Source organism: Anas acuta, chromosome 8, assembly GCF_963932015.1.
Source record: "Anas acuta chromosome 8, bAnaAcu1.1, whole genome shotgun sequence".
Classification (NCBI taxonomy): Eukaryota; Metazoa; Chordata; class Aves; order Anseriformes; family Anatidae; genus Anas; species Anas acuta.
Genome location: NC_088986.1, coordinates 26982283 through 26999107, shown reverse-complemented (window position 1 = coordinate 26999107; position 16825 = coordinate 26982283). Strand labels below are relative to the sequence as shown.

General features: G+C 35.1%; 1 protein-coding gene and 2 long non-coding RNA genes across 13 annotated transcripts in view; 1 reads left to right on the top strand and 2 right to left on the bottom strand.

The window, feature by feature from the left end:
- LOC137860286 (uncharacterized) overlaps positions 1-4521 on the bottom strand; it is a 31609-nt gene extending 27088 nt beyond the window's left edge. For 4 of the 5 annotated variants that reach the window (XR_011098808.1, XR_011098804.1, XR_011098807.1 and 1 more), the window contains exon 1: positions 3513-3648. This is a non-coding gene — a long non-coding RNA (uncharacterized lncRNA). Of the gene's footprint in view, positions 1-3512; positions 3649-4365 lie in introns of those variants that run through there. The other variant, XR_011098805.1, reaches the window with a different exon arrangement.
- Positions 1-16825, top strand: part of NTNG1 (netrin G1) — a 160286-nt gene that overhangs the window by 105964 nt on the left and 37497 nt on the right. For 5 of the 7 annotated variants that reach the window (XM_068690355.1, XM_068690359.1, XM_068690358.1 and 2 more), the window contains exon 5: positions 2593-2619. In XM_068690355.1, coding sequence (XP_068546456.1) covers positions 2593-2619 — 27 coding nt within the window. Of the gene's footprint in view, positions 1-2592; positions 2620-12665; positions 12732-16825 lie in introns of all 7 variants that reach the window. The other 2 variants (XM_068690357.1, XM_068690360.1) reach the window with 1 other exon arrangement.
- On the bottom strand, positions 5153-16660 carry LOC137860288 (uncharacterized). Its single transcript, XR_011098811.1, has 6 exons — positions 15340-16660; positions 15021-15078; positions 12905-12958; positions 11767-11815; positions 7356-7540; positions 5153-5251 (listed from the first exon to the last, which is right to left on the bottom strand). It is a non-coding gene; the product is annotated as an uncharacterized lncRNA (long non-coding RNA).

The window sequence follows — 16825 nt, the reverse complement described above, 5'->3', positions numbered from 1 at the left end:
AAAACAACCCCTCTCTTGAAAAATGGGAAACAAGAAAATTACAAGGCAGATGCAGAAGACCATATGCAAGGAAAACACCATTTTTTTTCTCTCAAGTAAAGCGTACATATTTAGATGCACTTACAGTGAACATGTAATATACCGAACTACCACCCCCAAGTCAAGTTAAAAATAATAAATAGTACTGAAGACATGTTCGCCCTGAAATGTTTGCCATTTCAGGGGCAGGAGCTACCCCTGAACTTAGCATGCTTTACTCACTCTTTCCTCAGTATAGGACTCCATTACAATTAATAACCATCCTGGTGATTCCACGTGGAAGAAAATTTAGATTGAACATTGCTTTGGTTTGGTTATACTCAAGATATGTAAATGCAGTCACTCGGTTTTATTTATTTAGCGGTGTGTGCCCAGTTCAGCTCTCTGTAATGTGCTCCCCCCACGAAGCAGCATGCTGTTCAAGGTTAGTCTCCACAGGGAGGGGTAACTGGTGTTAACAAAAATCAAGCTGGTTACAGCAGATCATGCAAACATGGAAACTCTGTACAGAAATAGCAAAAGAGCTTTTCAAACAGAACCTGAAGACAACTTAGCAAGGTTAATACAGAGCCCTTCAGGCAAGCAGGCTTCTTATTCTCATTTTTCTCTGCCCAGGAAGCATTTACCACTATGAATTCATTGAAAATTTTCAAATAGAGTAAAAGGAGGAGAGCAGACTTGCAGGAAAACCTCTCCTTTTGCTACAGTCTGTTCAGGACAGAAAGGAAAGGGTATTTGTGAATGTGTGTAGGAGAGAAAGAGGTTTGAGGCGGGGGAGTATACCCGAAGGAAATACAAATACAAATTCACAGTGGAAGTGGAAGTGTGAGAACACAGGATCTGTACTTCATCTAATATTTTTGCGGTTTCCATCAGTGTATAAAGGAAAACGAATCCTGCTAATTTAAAACAGCTATAATGACTTGTAAAAAAAAAATGAAACAAGTTGCTGTTGAAACTTTGGAGAAAAATGTTTGAAAATTGATTGTCTTTCTGACAATTAGGGCAAAGGGACAGAAGTTCTCTTACATTAATCTAACTGAAAATGACAATAATGAAATAAGCACTTCTTGTTGCATTTAGAACAAAACCCATGTTGTTCTATTATGATGGCATCCTTATTTAGCTTCTAATAATGCATGATTCTAAAATTCTGCAAAATACAAGTTAATCTCAGCAGAAATAGACAAAGTTTAGAAACAGCCTCTGAATGTGGGGCTCAGTCAGCCAGCACTAAGTGCTACCCTCAGTGCAGTGCCTGGGTGTAAAACCAAGGCGCTGCCAATCCAAAGCATGCCTTGGGACCGATGTGGTGAAACACCAGAGATCTATTTATGTCCACCATTCTGCATATGCAATTGCTTTAGCATTGTCCTTGCCATGCCACAGTTTCCAAATGATCCCAGCTTGACTCCATCTCCTTGCTTACACTGAGTATCATTTATCCGTAAGACATGGCTTTGCTCCAGCATGCCTAACTGCAGAACAAGGTCCATACCATCTCTAAGACAGAACTTCAGGATAGATTTTGAAAGAAGTATAGCAGATGTTTAATGGAGAAACACACAGATTTCTGCAGTAAAATGCATATCATTAAAGTCAGTAAAACTTACCAAAGGAAAACTGTATTTAACTGAGAGGATGTAAACATCCAGGGCTTAAATACTGATCTGCAATTTAACCCTGGAAACTAGGAATAACACCAGCAGCAATATCATTTAATCTAAAGAAAATAGCATTTCAGGAAATATTTCATGTCCACATTTTTGGACATGAAGCTAGACACCTTTCAGGGTAGATATGACCTCAAGCTACACGTCTGGACTACATCAAGCAACATGAGATCCCATATTGCTAATTTAGCAGAGGAGTTTTACTCCTCAGCAGTCCCACCTCTTCTGGTAAATCTCACCTGCCTGTGGAATGGTTTCCTTGCATTAATTCAGCTTAGGAATTGAAATGAAAGCAGGGGGAAAAAAATCAATGATAGGCTTGGTCAATATGACCAACTTAATGCATTAGATTGTTTTGCTCAATTACATTTCTTTTCCATAACTTAATTTAAGTAACCATCAGGTAAAAAAAATGAAAAAAATAGCTATATACAGTTAATGCAACAGAAGGTATCAACTGATTTAAGCAGCTGGCCAAAGCAGTTAGCAATGCATTTATCCCTTGGTTAAATTATTTTCCTAGATCTGCATAATACATGCATGACTGATATTTTTATCTAAAGCATTAAACCTAATGGCTGGTTAGTTCAAATACAAAACTGTTCTGAACAAATTCATGAAGTTCAGAGAGCTGGTATAGGTCCCAGAAATACCCATCTGTCAAGACATTTTAGTGGTCCCTGCACTCTCATACTGAAAAATCCAAAGACTCTGCATTTTGAAAGGGCTGGATGCATATTGGTATGCTTGGTTTTAACTATCCATTGATACAATATTCTGAAAATTAGGAGAAAATTGTTTTCAGAATTTTAGGTGCAATAGTATCGCTGACTACAGCAAACAGCTAACAACACCTTTTCATTATTTTTTTTCTTTACAGGTATACCCAGTATTTCCAGTATTGGTAGTAAGTAATAAAAAACAGTATTGTTTTGCATTGTCATTCAGCTTCTTGGATCTTATTTCCCAACATCCATTTCTGTTGTAGATAATGTTTCTCTGAAATGTGCTCTACGGTGAAGGGGCTATGTATTGGTTTACATTAACACATAACCGTATTATGTGGTCAGAGAGAATGTCACTCCTGACAGCACATATGCTTTCAGCCACAGATTTTCTGATCTGTTCTGATCAGCAGATGAAAGTTGAGTGCTATAAAGCTGAGTGCTATACAGAGAATTAAGACCCTATTCTACAGAAAACATTTGTTGAATATATTTTGCATTTAAAAAAAAAAAAAGTGCTTGCTAATAACAGAGAAGTATAGGATCATTAATTGTCATGTGTATATGTATGCTTAAATTCAAAGAGCAAATAGAAGAATTTATAAAAACACTTCTAATTTTTATGCAGTAGCTTAGCAATTGTAGTGTGCCTGTTGGAATCTTTGCATTACCTCCAGTGCCCTTTGAACTGAGCTTTCCTGCACAGAGCAAATCGAAGTGCAGGAAAAACACTTGCAATAACACTGCTTTTCTGTATGTTTTTAAAGCAACAAAATTTGCACTTCAACTATGACAAAACCATAATGCTGTGAAGAACTGGTATATCAATGAAATAGATTATTCATTATGCAAGAACACAAAGGAAGAGCATGGTAACGCAGCTGAGTTCCACAGCAGAGAAGTGCACATAGCACGTTAGCTGCTTACAGATAAAGCACGGAGGTAAAAATGATATCCTGATGAGGCTGACAAAATATTCCCCTCAGCTTTGCAGAGACTTTAGACAGAACTTCAGTGTGATGCAGGACTATCCCAATGATAAAATACCACAATAGTAAAATACAATTTGCCATACCTGACATCCAGCTGAAAAGCTTCCACTAATTTGGGTAAAAGTGCCTTGCTTCTTGTGATGCACGGTCAGGTCTGTCAATTTGTAAATCAACTCAGTTTACTGAAGCTCATGAACAGCACTGATTTGTTAAAGTCTAGACAGCAAGTTAAAGGTCGTCAAAACTATCCTGCTTATAAATAAGAACAGTGCTAACAGCTGAATGCCATGACATATGTTTTGTAGCTTTAAATAGCAAAACAGCATCAATGACAAGAACCTGCAAATGAAAGCCTTCAATTTTAATAATCTTCCTGCTTCAGTATCTCCTTTGCCATTAGCATGAATGCAAATGCATAAAGATAGGCTATTTGCAAAACCTTGAGTTTATATACATATTTTACAACCAAAAACAATGAACTAAATTAGAGAAAAGCTTATGTCAGTGTTATCAGGAATATCCTGCTACGAATAACAGAAATGGGATGAATGGGAAAATAGGTCTTTGAAGTATGGTTGTGCTATAGTTTCTCAGTATCTTGTTGCATGGACTATATGGTTGTTTTCACTTCACGCTCCATACAGCCTTTATCACCACATCTACCATTTCTGAGCATCAGCAGATGTTGGCCTTTGAAAACTTAATAGGGAAACTCAAATGCCTTTTAAACAATGGTGACCTGAAAGGATGCAATGTTGACCTCTTTGTGTTTTACACTGGAGTGATTAGTACCATTCATCTATTAATAATGGAGAAAATCCTGTTTAATATGCCATAGGAAATACAAGAATTACTTCAAGTCTATGCTTTATCTTAAATACTCTGTAAACATCTTGGAGTAATATGTGGTAGAATTCAACAAATTTATTTGCCTACCTGGAAAGGATGAAGCATGAGCATCTCTTCATGAGCACAAGTAAATACTGATAATCTGCTTGGTTTTTTTCATGCTTTATTTCTTAAATAGCTCAGGGGAAAAATAGCTCTTCTTGCACAATGCTTTGAACATCTTTCCTATAGGATAGAAATAGCAGAATTATCAGTTAAACAAGGATAGAAGCCATGTATTTATCCTGGTCTCTAAAAGAATTTAACAAAAGTACCATTAATACATAAAACCAAACAAGATTAATTAGTTGTGGCTGCTTTAATGGATTCTGCATTATTTTTTTCTTTTGTCTATATTAATACAATATTTATGTTCATATCAGCAGTGCTCCTCCCCACCTGAGGACAGGAAATTATTCTCAGGAGATAGAGTTAAGGTTTTATTTTGCCTGACCGCAAACAGTACTGTGGGGGTATTGGCTTTTGTGTGCTTCAAGCTTTTCCTCATACGTAAGACAGGGACAGGAAGGAGGGAAGGAATAAACACTAAACTACCAGCATACAAATAACATGCCACTGCAACCTATATTCATTAGACACTCTTAAGACTGCAATGAAAGCATGCCCAAGAGAAATAAAATATATTTAACTGCGTGCATATATGCATATCGTTCTGGGTCAAAAAAATCATTCTGAATACACAGGATCTTGTATTAAAGCAGCTCATTATTAAAGTTTGAGCACAAAGAAAGAGTGGTCATTAAGTAAACATCCTTTCTGATCATCTAGAAAAAAATAAATCCGAGCTTTCCCATTAAGGTCATTTGTACCTGCTGTTGTCTATCAATGGAGTAATAGGTTCTCCTGTCATTTCCAGCATTCTTGATTCTAGCGCTGGCCCTTTCAGCATTTTTCAGCCATGTTTGAAAAAAAACTGGTGAGAGTGTTAGCAATTAATGAGTCCCAAAACCATTTCATAATTTAAGCTTTTATGATCAACAGTGCTTATATACAGTATTTTAATATTCTGAGAACTGCATTGTTTTACTTGCTAAAGTAATCATTGTGTAATTTCACATAGACCAACACATCAAAGTATTCGTTATTGTGACCACATACCAAAGTAACTAATTTGTACATGTATGCCTTCAAAAACTTGAATCTTCTAACCTATAGCTTCTATCTTTATTCCTGTAAAGCATAACTCCACTAATTATGCTAAACAGTTTGTTATAAAGGGTATAATTAGATACAGGATAAGATAGACATGATGTGCAAATAGCTCTGTGTGGGTGATTATCACCTTAAAGCCTGCTGGTGGCAGATGAGTCAGAATTTAGAGACAAACCATGCACCCAAGTGCAAGGTGCAATCAAGACAATCAAATGGTATTCTCAGCTTTTTTCACTATATTTCTGTTCTTCTTTATAGCCAATTTCAAATTAAGAGAACTTTTTTTGAACTTTTTTTTTTTGAATGATAATGAACGTGAGACACAAAAGTAAAATAGAGATTGAATGGGCACTCTTATTTTCCTGGTTTCTTAACCTTGAAAGATCTGATAGATACATTTTTGCATTTAAAATAGCATTAATATGAATGTAGTTTTATTTGTTTTACATCTTTGTTATGAGGTTTTAAAGTGGTAAATATAAATAGTAAAAGGTTTTGAGAGCAAATATTAGAGTTTTTTTTTGTCTGCATTTTTTTAACCATATTGGAAGTATTGTGGACCTGATTTCGCACCCTGGCACCAACTGGGAAGTTCTCTCATTAAATTTACAGTCACGAGATCAAAACCATTACAGTGCCAAACTCTGGACTAGAGTATATACGTAGCACACTAACATACGTATATGTCAGTAGGATATGAACATAACTAGGCTGTAGTTATTTCTCTGTTACTTGAGGTCAAGTTTTACAGAGATAACTCTATAGTTAAGAGACCCATCAAGATGTTTATCTCCTTCAGAACATGTAAATATTGTCTTCAGACGGTGTGTGTATTATTTTGGACATACTAGCAAAATGTTCTTATTTCAATTCAATTTTATGCAAATCCAACTTTCAAATAAATATCGGTGTTGATCAGACACTGATCAGCCTAAGGCAATCACCTTATCTGAGTAACAGATTATATCAAGACAATATCACTATCTGTTTTTCCCTCCTTTACTTCAGTACCTCCAAGAGCCCAGAATTTTCCACTTCAACAATTAAGTTTCTGTGATAGATAAATAGAAAAGAGGCTGGCAAAAAGATACTGACAGCCTGTGTGGTATAATGCAGTATAATGCATTAATTTGAACACCAGATCTGAAAGAGAATTTAACATTCCAAATAGGAAAAAAAAAAAAAAAAAAAAGTGAGTAGCTTATTTACCTGATAGGATTTATAACAAAGCTGTTTTTCCTTCTGTGTAAGTAGGATTTTAGCCTTGAAGTTCTCTAAGCAGAATGCCTTTGCTGACCCCAGCACTGAACAGAAACCCACTCTTTGTGGAGTGATTTCTAGTGGCATGTCAGAAACTACCAACACTCTTTGGGGAAGCACCGATGAATTACTGGGTTGGGATTTGGGGTAGCCTTTGTTTTAGTTTGTTTTGTTTTGCCAGATCCACCAATTTTAACAGATAAGAAGAGCCATTCTCTCCAGTTTAGTAGACATGGCCAGTTTAGAGGTAGTTCGGTATTGTTTCTCATTCTTCATCCTGATTTACATTCATTGTTCTGAGTTAGTTAAAAGTCAGCGTATCAAATTGTGTTTTCAGGGCTTTTATGATTTGCTGTAATATGCAGGAGATTATTCATTTTCCTGCTATATTGTTTTAGCTGTTAATGAACAATCAAGTGATAGGGCTCTATGGAGACGCTAGAGGTAGCAACATTTCAACAAGAACAGTAGTACCTGAGGAAGAAATATTACACTTGCAATATGCAAGTTTTGCTGCAGTTACTCAGAAAACTTAGATCCATAAAGATATTTAAAAATACAATATCATTAAAGCTTAGGAAGAAATTACTGTGGAAAAAATGCACCACTGTATCTTTTCTCCTCTTTCTTTTTCTCCCTTAGACATGTAATCAGTTTATTTTGTAGAGTATAAGGGCAGAATGAGTCTTGAAATCAGCATTCTGATTTTTAAAACAGGTCTTGATTTACTGTTCTTCATCAGTTGTGAATTACAGTACAATAGTCCCAGTCCAACAGTGAATTCCAGCACCTTTGTAGGAAAAAAGCAGAACCATTCAAAATAAAAAAGAACCACTCCCACAAACTATCAACAGAATTAGTTCTTTTTTCATGAGAAATTACATAAAATACTGCATTTAAAAATACCTGAATTCATTGTGCATTTGTGATACTTCACTGGAAATACTTACAATTGAAGAATACTCCTTCACACCTCATTAGTGTGAGAACTAGCCAATGCTTTTGTTAAAAAGCAGTGGATTTTTTTTTTTTCTGATAGCAGCTCTAAGAATTTCCAGAACTGAATCACTGGATTTTTAAAGACTCAAAAAAGTTCGCTTTCTTTTAGTCTAAGACAACAACTGGACACGTAAAGGACTAATTGCATTTAAATTCTTCCAACAGTTATAAAAGATGTTATGGCTGAGGAGCTGCCATAAAACAACCACATCTTCACATTTATGCAGAATTCTCCTTTCTTCAAAGGAACAGGTATGAAACTTCCTACATTGCTCCAAAAAAAAGAGTGCCTAACATTGGCCCAGTAATATTTTTTTTTTAATTTAATATTGGGTGATTTAAAAAAAATAGTATCAGCATTTCTTCCCTTTTGAGGAGATAGATTTCCAGTATTACAGAAACGCTGAAAGGCAAATTCTCATGAGGTATGTTATCATGACTTCAAACAGACCTAGAAATTCCGTAATAATGATCGTGTGATCTCTGCAAGAAGCGATGGCATGCCATCTGTCTAAACACATTCAATTATTCCAGCAGTTACTAAATTGCCACTGCCACAGATTTGAATGAGCTTTTTTTTTTTTTGTTATTTTTATTGTTTGTTTGTTTGTTTTGTTTAATATGAAACCTAAAACTGCTGTCATACATCTAATTCCACTGTGCTCAACAGAGGTATACTGTGGAAGAAACAATCTTTACTTTGTTACTTATTGTTTAAAACAGGCAGTGGCAAGGTCAGTTTTCAATGACTTGGACTTCTACTAGAATCATTAAACTTACATTGACAAGTTTTTATTCCTTTTTACATTTTAAGTAAAAGTTTCACAACCATTAATAAACACTTAAACAGTTTCTCTCACTAAGGTTCCCAATGGTAACGTAAATAAGTAATGACAGTAGTGAACACAAGTCAACGCAAGTGCTCCCTGTCCACCATTTGAGTGAGTGTTACTTAAGACTTACTGATTTAATAACAGTAATTTTCAGCAAATGCATTGCTTGTGGACAGGTCAGCTTGAACAGTATAGGAGGTGAAAACACCCTAGTCTGCTGCAGAGCAGTTGCCCAGGTAGCAGGGTCATCTTCACATGCTGCATCACCTGCCTTCTTCCTCCATCTCCTAGGAAGGATAAGTCCTCAGCTGGAGAGCTTAAAATACATTTTAATTTTACTTTCAGCTCAGGACTTGGCTGAAGTGAGAAGCAAGCAAAGTACTGATTAATTTCTGCCAACATCATGACAAGTTTTTTCATGTGCAGCCGTCTGGCTGGAATAAGGCTGAAATAAGGCTGAAATGACCTGTTTCATTTCTGTTATTTCCCCAATTCAAAACCATGATGTGGCATGTGGTACAGATTGCATTTCCAGGGAATATTGAAACATATTTCCTTTATTTAATATTACAGGTAATTCTAATACTATGTATCCAAAACAGGCATTTGAGTTTGGGAGGCAGGAAATGATCATACACCTAGTAAACAGACAACCAGCTTTTTCTTACTTCATGAAAACAAGATTTTCCAAGAGTTACTTTCTGCATATAATTGTCTTTCAAACAATAGGAACTAAAACCACAGAATTTACCAATGCAAATTTAAAATGAAATGGCTGATTTTCTGCTCACTCACATATCACTCATATCTCATATACCTTTACTCTTATACGTGCCTACAGTATATTTAAATAATACACTAAAATGGATTTTTAGAAGCTCTTTTTCACATATCTGTAGCCTTGTTTGCCCAGAATGATTATCTTGTAACATATTGCAATAGAGTAATATCCTAGATTTATCCAGTGCATGTTCTAGAATACGTATGCCAAAATTAATTATTCTGGAAAATAAGTACTTGAGTAACAGAACAGAGCATGCAAACACAAAACTGTTCTGGAAGAGCTTAGTTTATCTAGTCAGCTTCTCTATAAATAGGATGTTTTGTGGTGATCACTGAGGACTAGAAATATTTTCACAAATTGCTATAAAAGAATAACTAGCTGCTAAATGAATCGTACTGATGTCTGTTCAAAGAATGACTCATCTGCTCCAATATACTTGTGGGAATGATCGTCAACCTTCTTTGACTTGGAAGTTTCACATACATTTTTAGATAAAGCATTTAAAATCATATCTTTGATTTTTTTTCCAATAGAGAAGAGAACTGACTTTTATCAGGAAACAATCTCAGTGATAATACATTTCATGAGTAAGGACATGGGAAAAAATTATCTTTACCAAAGATTAAAAAAATAAAGTGAGTAATAGAGTGAGTAACAGAAGCATTAAGCCTCCTGGAGCATTACCAAGCAGCCCAGAGCCACTGAAGAAAGCATCTGGTTTCAACTGGATATGACCCTGAGCAGTATCATCTGACTTTGAAGTTGACCCTGCAGTGAGCACAGGATGGAACAAATGACCTCCACAAGTCCCTTCTAAGATAGTTATAATTATCACTAATAACTAGTAATAATCACTATTAAAAAATCTTAATTTTTCATCTTCAGGAAAAGTAAATATGCTCTTAATTATTTTGGATGCCCATTAAGAAACTCAGCTGAATATAATCTAATTTAAAGGATCAGGGAAGTTTTAATTATTTTGTAGCAAATCACAATCTCCATTGTTTGCTAAAATGAGCACAGATCTATAGCATTTATAGGATTACTTAGAAATATGTAACACTGATTCTCTGTCACACAAGTAATGATATTAGTTGGACAAGACAAGAGATTCCTTGGGGAAATCATTATCAGAATAAAAGCTTATCTGATATCATATATAGGACCTGCAGTTTACTAAGTGACAGATATACCAGAGGGTTAGTCCTAAGGCATTACAAAGCTTTGATGCTATTACTTTTATATCTGTTACTATCTAGGCCATTTTGCATGTGAATTTTTGAAGTAGGGATGCCACTCAACGTTCAGCAACCGAAGTAGGGTATTATAAGTTCCTGTCTGAAATGTGATGGGTTTTCTGCAACAACTGTGATGTTGGATGATGGTTAAAAGAGAAAAAGGCTCAGGAGACAGAAAGAAAATGTAATCAAAGATTCATTTTCCTTTTCAAATCCCGATTTTCATGCATATTCCTTAACATACAGTCTATTCAAACACTTTGGTCAAGCCTAAGTGTTCCTAAAATGTTACCAAAACTTTAACGGTGAATTAACTGTGCAAGCAATTTGTCAGCATTTCAAACTTCTTTACTGTAACTAGTCAGCCAGTATTTCAGGAGGAGGAGGAAGGTATGTGGAATCAGAGTCATTTTAGTGTGCCAGGGTTATGCCACCTCAGTAAACATGGCTTTTAGATAGCTTTTTTCATGCACTGACTACTCTGTTTGCGCTTCCTATGTGTGTGAATTGGTGGATCTGATTAGTAGAGGAAGTTTATTTTTAATCAAGACATAGACTGTTCAAGAATCTACTAAACCGACTTGGTTTTCCTTTCTTCCGTTTTCTTGACTGATAAGGGAAAAGCACAAAAAAGTAAGATTATGATGTAGATTTATATATATAGATGATGTAGATAAATAATTAGGTCAACGCTTGACTGATTCAATTGCAGAAGACTACCTAACAGTAAATGGCACAGTACAGGCCGTTATCCTTTCCTTGAATCGTTCTCTCCTGGAGGAGTTTTGGGACATTCATCCACATCCAGCCAAATTCACCTCACCTTTAACAAATGGGTCAGAGGATATAACAGAAAACAAATACAGTCCTCCTTCCACATCAGATGTTGAAGCATCAGTCTTTTTCTCTTAGATTCCCTGACGGTCTTCCACTAAGAATGACATACCAGTGAAACACACCTGCTTCAAAAAAGATCTACAAGCATAGACCCTTGATGCCAAAAAGATGTAACGACTGCAATCCATTCACTATTCAAGTGAATTCCTTGTATGTAGAAATAAAACAGCCATCTCCCCATTTTTATCACTGCTATGTAGGCTGATGTGACCATTAAGAAGTTTTCTATTCAGCTCAGAAAGGAAGTAACAGCTGCAGTACTCACAGAAGATAAAAATGTCCAAATCTGATATCCAAAGCTAGGCAGATGGGAGCTGCTAAGGAAGACAGAGAATGGAAAAAGAAGTAGAACATAAATATCATGTCCCACATCAGAATCAAAGAGGCTTTCAACCACCCAGCTCACACCATTTACTTGCTCCCAGCTCCTGCAGCCAGCACCACTCCTGTTAAGGGTTACCACTCTGCCCTACCTCAGCCCCAAAACACATTGAACTAAAGGAAATGAAACTCTGAAAAGACATAACTAATACTTTTGTTCAGAGGCAAAATGCCACTATATGGAGGTGACATCTTATTTAGGGCCCTTAAGAAATTTATACACTTTGTTTTTACCCCCAAAAAAATAATAATAATCTGGGAAATAGATTAGTAGAGGTGATAGGAAACAGACACAATACACAAAAATGTGAGAGCAAAGAAAAGGTTCATTCTACTGGTAAAGATATTTCAATAGCAGAAGTATAATTCACTCAATAAGGCCTTAAATCAGGATGCTACGGTAAGATATGTGTCTTTGGTAAGAAATTCGTATTTGTCTGATATGTCATTTTATCTCTACAGAGCAGATTAACAGAACACATTTCTATTTTGTTCCTGGTGTTAGAACCAAATATATCGGTCTTGGATATCCTCTTATCAAGAACATTATTTTAAACCATGGAAGATAAATTGTTATGCACAGTATTTTATGTCCATTTGGTGTTTTGGGAATCATCAATTGCTTGTTTTCTTGTTTAATGTGGAGTCATGTACTGTTCAAGTGCAACTTAGACTAGTACAGAAATGGATGTTTGTAGTCTATGTCTTTGTCCATATGCTTGCCTGTTTAGAACAATATCACAGATGTAAATAACAAAACCTGATTTTTCCTGATGCATGCAGATCCTCCAAAGTTTGATAGGATATGGCCGAATATTTCTTCCCTTGAGGTTTCTAAACCAAATCAAGGTAGGATGCTGTAAAATTCCTAGTGGTCTAAAATTACTGAAATTGCTTCCTAAGAGTCCCACATGGCAACAAAAGTAGTAACAATGATAATCCAACTCATTTTTCTTTCAGTGCTGAGTAATGCTATTCTGTGAGAAAATATCTACAGAATTTAACCATAAAGCAAGCCTTACCTGAAAAGAGCATTTTCCAACAATAAGATCACACACAACATCACTGCATAAAGTCTGGAAAAGTAGAAACACAGGTTTATAAGTACCAATATACATTAAGTTGAACAGAAGTCCCAGGATAATGTTGGACTTGTATAAACTATAGTCTATATTATGACTAAGTTTTGAGATTTTTGAGTGCGAAAGATTGTCATTGTCTACATCAAACCCATGCGTTAATGTCTTATTTCCACGTCTGTTTGGTTTTTTTTTCCCCAAGTGAGCTGGGAATTCCTAGCTTGTGTGAAATTCACAATACAAGCATATTCTCTGCAGAATAGACTCTTAGTTCTCCACAATTCAAGTGCCACACAAAATATTATTTGCAGACTTTGGCACAATGATTAGCACTGAAAGTGACAGAACAACTTTTAAAGATTAGTAATAAAATAAAAGTAAGATTGTTATTTGAAGTTGTATTCAGCTATATACTATAATTATTAAATTAAATCATAATTATTGTTCAATGTAAAAAACAATGTCCTTTTGTTCTTCTTATTTACTGTCCCAGTAACCATTCACTCCCAAGAAATCCCTGTAAAAATTTGGCCTGTAAAAATTTTTGCTCTGACAGTTCAGAGTGTCTTTTCTTGCCTATAACACATGCAGATGAAGAATGAAAAGGCAATGTAGAAAATAGCTACTAATCTGAACAAAACGTTTTAGGGATTGTTGGGGAAGTTACTTCAGAAGGGCTGTAGTTTTATATCTGTTGATCACAGTGACCAAATTGAGACATAAAGAGGTATAAAACCTAATGCTTCCCACAAAAAAATAGAAAATCCCAATTGACCTGTACTCTCTATAAAGATTAGCAATATATTTCAGTTTGCATTATTCACGTGTTTTGAATTAAATAAACATGATGAAGTGACACTTAGCATTCTAATAATTTCACTTGGCCATTTTTTTTATTTTTTTATTTCTGAATTTTGTCCGTGGTCCTTAATTAAACAAACAAACAAATACAGAGTACATCTCTGCTTCTCTACTCTCTGCAAGGATTAGTCTACATTATTCACAGGAATTTTAGGTCTAAATATTCCTGATGAAATAACTCAGCATTTCTAATGGATTTCATAGCTTAATCAATTGTACTGCTTGTGTTCTCAGACTTAACTTCATTGCACAATACATCTTGAACAGAACAAAATAACTCATTGTCTCTTCCCTAGTAAATAAGAGCCAGCTTTAGTAAATATAATTTTGACATTTTGTTATGGAGCACAAAACACAAAAAATTAAAAGTATTTATACTCCAATTATGTGTTTGCAGCATATTGTTACAGTGTTTCACAATTATTTTAAATTAATACTTCAGTCAAGTATAGCATATAATGAGAATAATTACAGAAGTCTGCCTACAGTTTATTTTATTTTATTGTGTTTTCTTTGTTTATGTTATTAGGCCAGAGTAAATTTAATAAAACCATTGGCAGCCCACAGTGGTTACCATACAGTCGTTGGCCACGGATTGAGAGAAATTATCATATAACCAGTAACACAAAATTGCCAAAGTGTGCAGATGTGAATAACTTTCCCCTTATCTTGGATCAAAAGCTCAAATGATTCAGTAGTTGGTACCTATAATTCATTTTGACCAAGTTTCACCCTTTCCTAACAAAACAGTAACCATTCTTAATGTTAAATTTAACACTGTAAAAGTTAATCTAAAAAAAAAAAATTAAAAAGTATATTTTAATCTTTTTATTTGTTCCTATAGAAAATCTTTTCTAATTTATTGTTCATTTTATTACCTATACAGTTGCTCCCAAATTAACTATGACAACTGTTTCTTCTGTTCAAGTTGCAAACCACAAGAGAGGTAGGAATTCTTGGATTCATACAGTGATTTCATAGTGCTATGTGTTGTGAAAACATTGCACTGTATGAATCTGGAATATCTGTGAAGTGTACCCATCAGCTTACTGGTGAGGCATCTTCGTTGATGACAACAGAAACATTAAGTCACATAAACATAAGCTATCCAGAGAAAAAATAAATATGCTTCCATGGTACTGTGGCATATAAAGTGACATGTCATTTGTTTTTAAAGGATTAAATATAAGAATATTACCATTCAGATTATTGCCTAGAGAGCAAATTGTTGGTAGAGATTTCTTTTCCTCACCAATCTGCATAAATTGTGAAAAGGAAACAAATTAGGAAACAAATAGATTAGTTGGGGTCATACAATACATAAAATGTCAATTGTCCGTATCATCAAGACACATCTGTAAATGCCATGGAGTGTAGTAAATACTTATGTCTTCTAATGCATTGTAAGTGTGCCTTACATCTTCATTTTATTGTAACAGTGCACAAATTGAGAGTGTAGGCATTACATTTTGAAATGATATTTAAGTGTTTTATCAAAATAATGGAATTATACGGACATAATGAAAGATGCCAATATTCTCTCAGTGACGTCCAGGCAACCTGTTTTGTTTGCATCTCTATCATCCATAGTCAACTCTGAGATCTTCTCATTGGTTTTCTTCATCAATTTATCTGTAAAGAGTACATATAGAGATGCTTTGTCTTTCTGTAGCTGCTGTGAATATCTTATTATTCATGAAACGCACACAAGTAAGGATTTGAGAAATCAACAAGTGTTTGAATTTAGGTTTGATCCATTTGATGAGATCATAACTGTTACAAATCAGGTAATTTCTAAGGTTACAAGGAAATCTCCTTTGTATTTCATAGCATACAAAGGATGAACTCGGTTACAGGAAAACGAAGAAGAAAAAATATTTAAATGATTTCTGAAAGCACTTTTCTTGAAATACTTTTTGTTCTTTTGATTAGAAAATGACACTGATAGCTGTCTCATGCATTACCAGTCTTAGTTTTAAAATTATGCTTCCCTTCCATGTGTGTTTACTGTTGTTTCATGTGATGACATTTCATGTTTTACCAGTCCCAGCTGAACCTTGAGCTGAACCTAGTCCTGATAGCACAACAATATTTTAAATCTCAAAGATGTAAAACCATAGCATTATAACAGTGAAGAAAAATGACTATTCAGTTTATAGAAACAAAACAATTAAATGATCAACCTTTTCATGAGCTTCCTTCAATAGGTAATTTTATTGTGTTTTATACAACAGGAGTGGGGTTGTCACAGTAGAATCATTCCACTGGGAATCATCTTTAAAGGTTCATACAGTCAATTTTTTTGTGAAATAGCAAGGAATTTGACAATTCTGAATCATCCAAAGATAATTATCAAATCTAACATGGCTATCTCATCTCCCATCTTCCTTTTTCCTTCACATTGAACACACCTAGCTAGCTTTACCTCTCCAAGGTTTTATTTTCCAAACCATTTACTCCTTGTTGTTATTCACCCTTATACTATCTCTAAGCTTGTATGTCTTTTCTGACATACGGTGCTCAGAACTGAATGCAGCATTTTCTAGCACAGTAAGCTCGTATCATTTCAATGTTGTTAAACCATTTGCAGCCTGATTTTGGTACTTTCCCCCTTATCTCTTTCAGTGACTATGTGGCTTGACCAGTGCATGAAAGTTGCGGGGCTGCTAGCCAGACAGTTGCTAAAAACCTTAAATTATGCTTCTGACATTTCTAATATGCTGGCTACTTTCTGGGTTTTGTGCTGGTTTAGGTGAATCACATGATAAGCTAGAAGGCCATACAGCACTGACAGCTATCAGACTCCCAGCTGCCATGATGCTGAATGCAATTGTACGTTTTGTATGAGTAATTCAGGGAAGTACCTCATGAAACTCATGGAGAGATCGCTTTCCTTTCAGTCACATGCAGACCCTTTACATAGCTTGTTATTACTATTAGTTATTTTTAATAAACCCAGGAATGTATAAATGATCACTGATCAGGCCAACAGCAATAAAATAA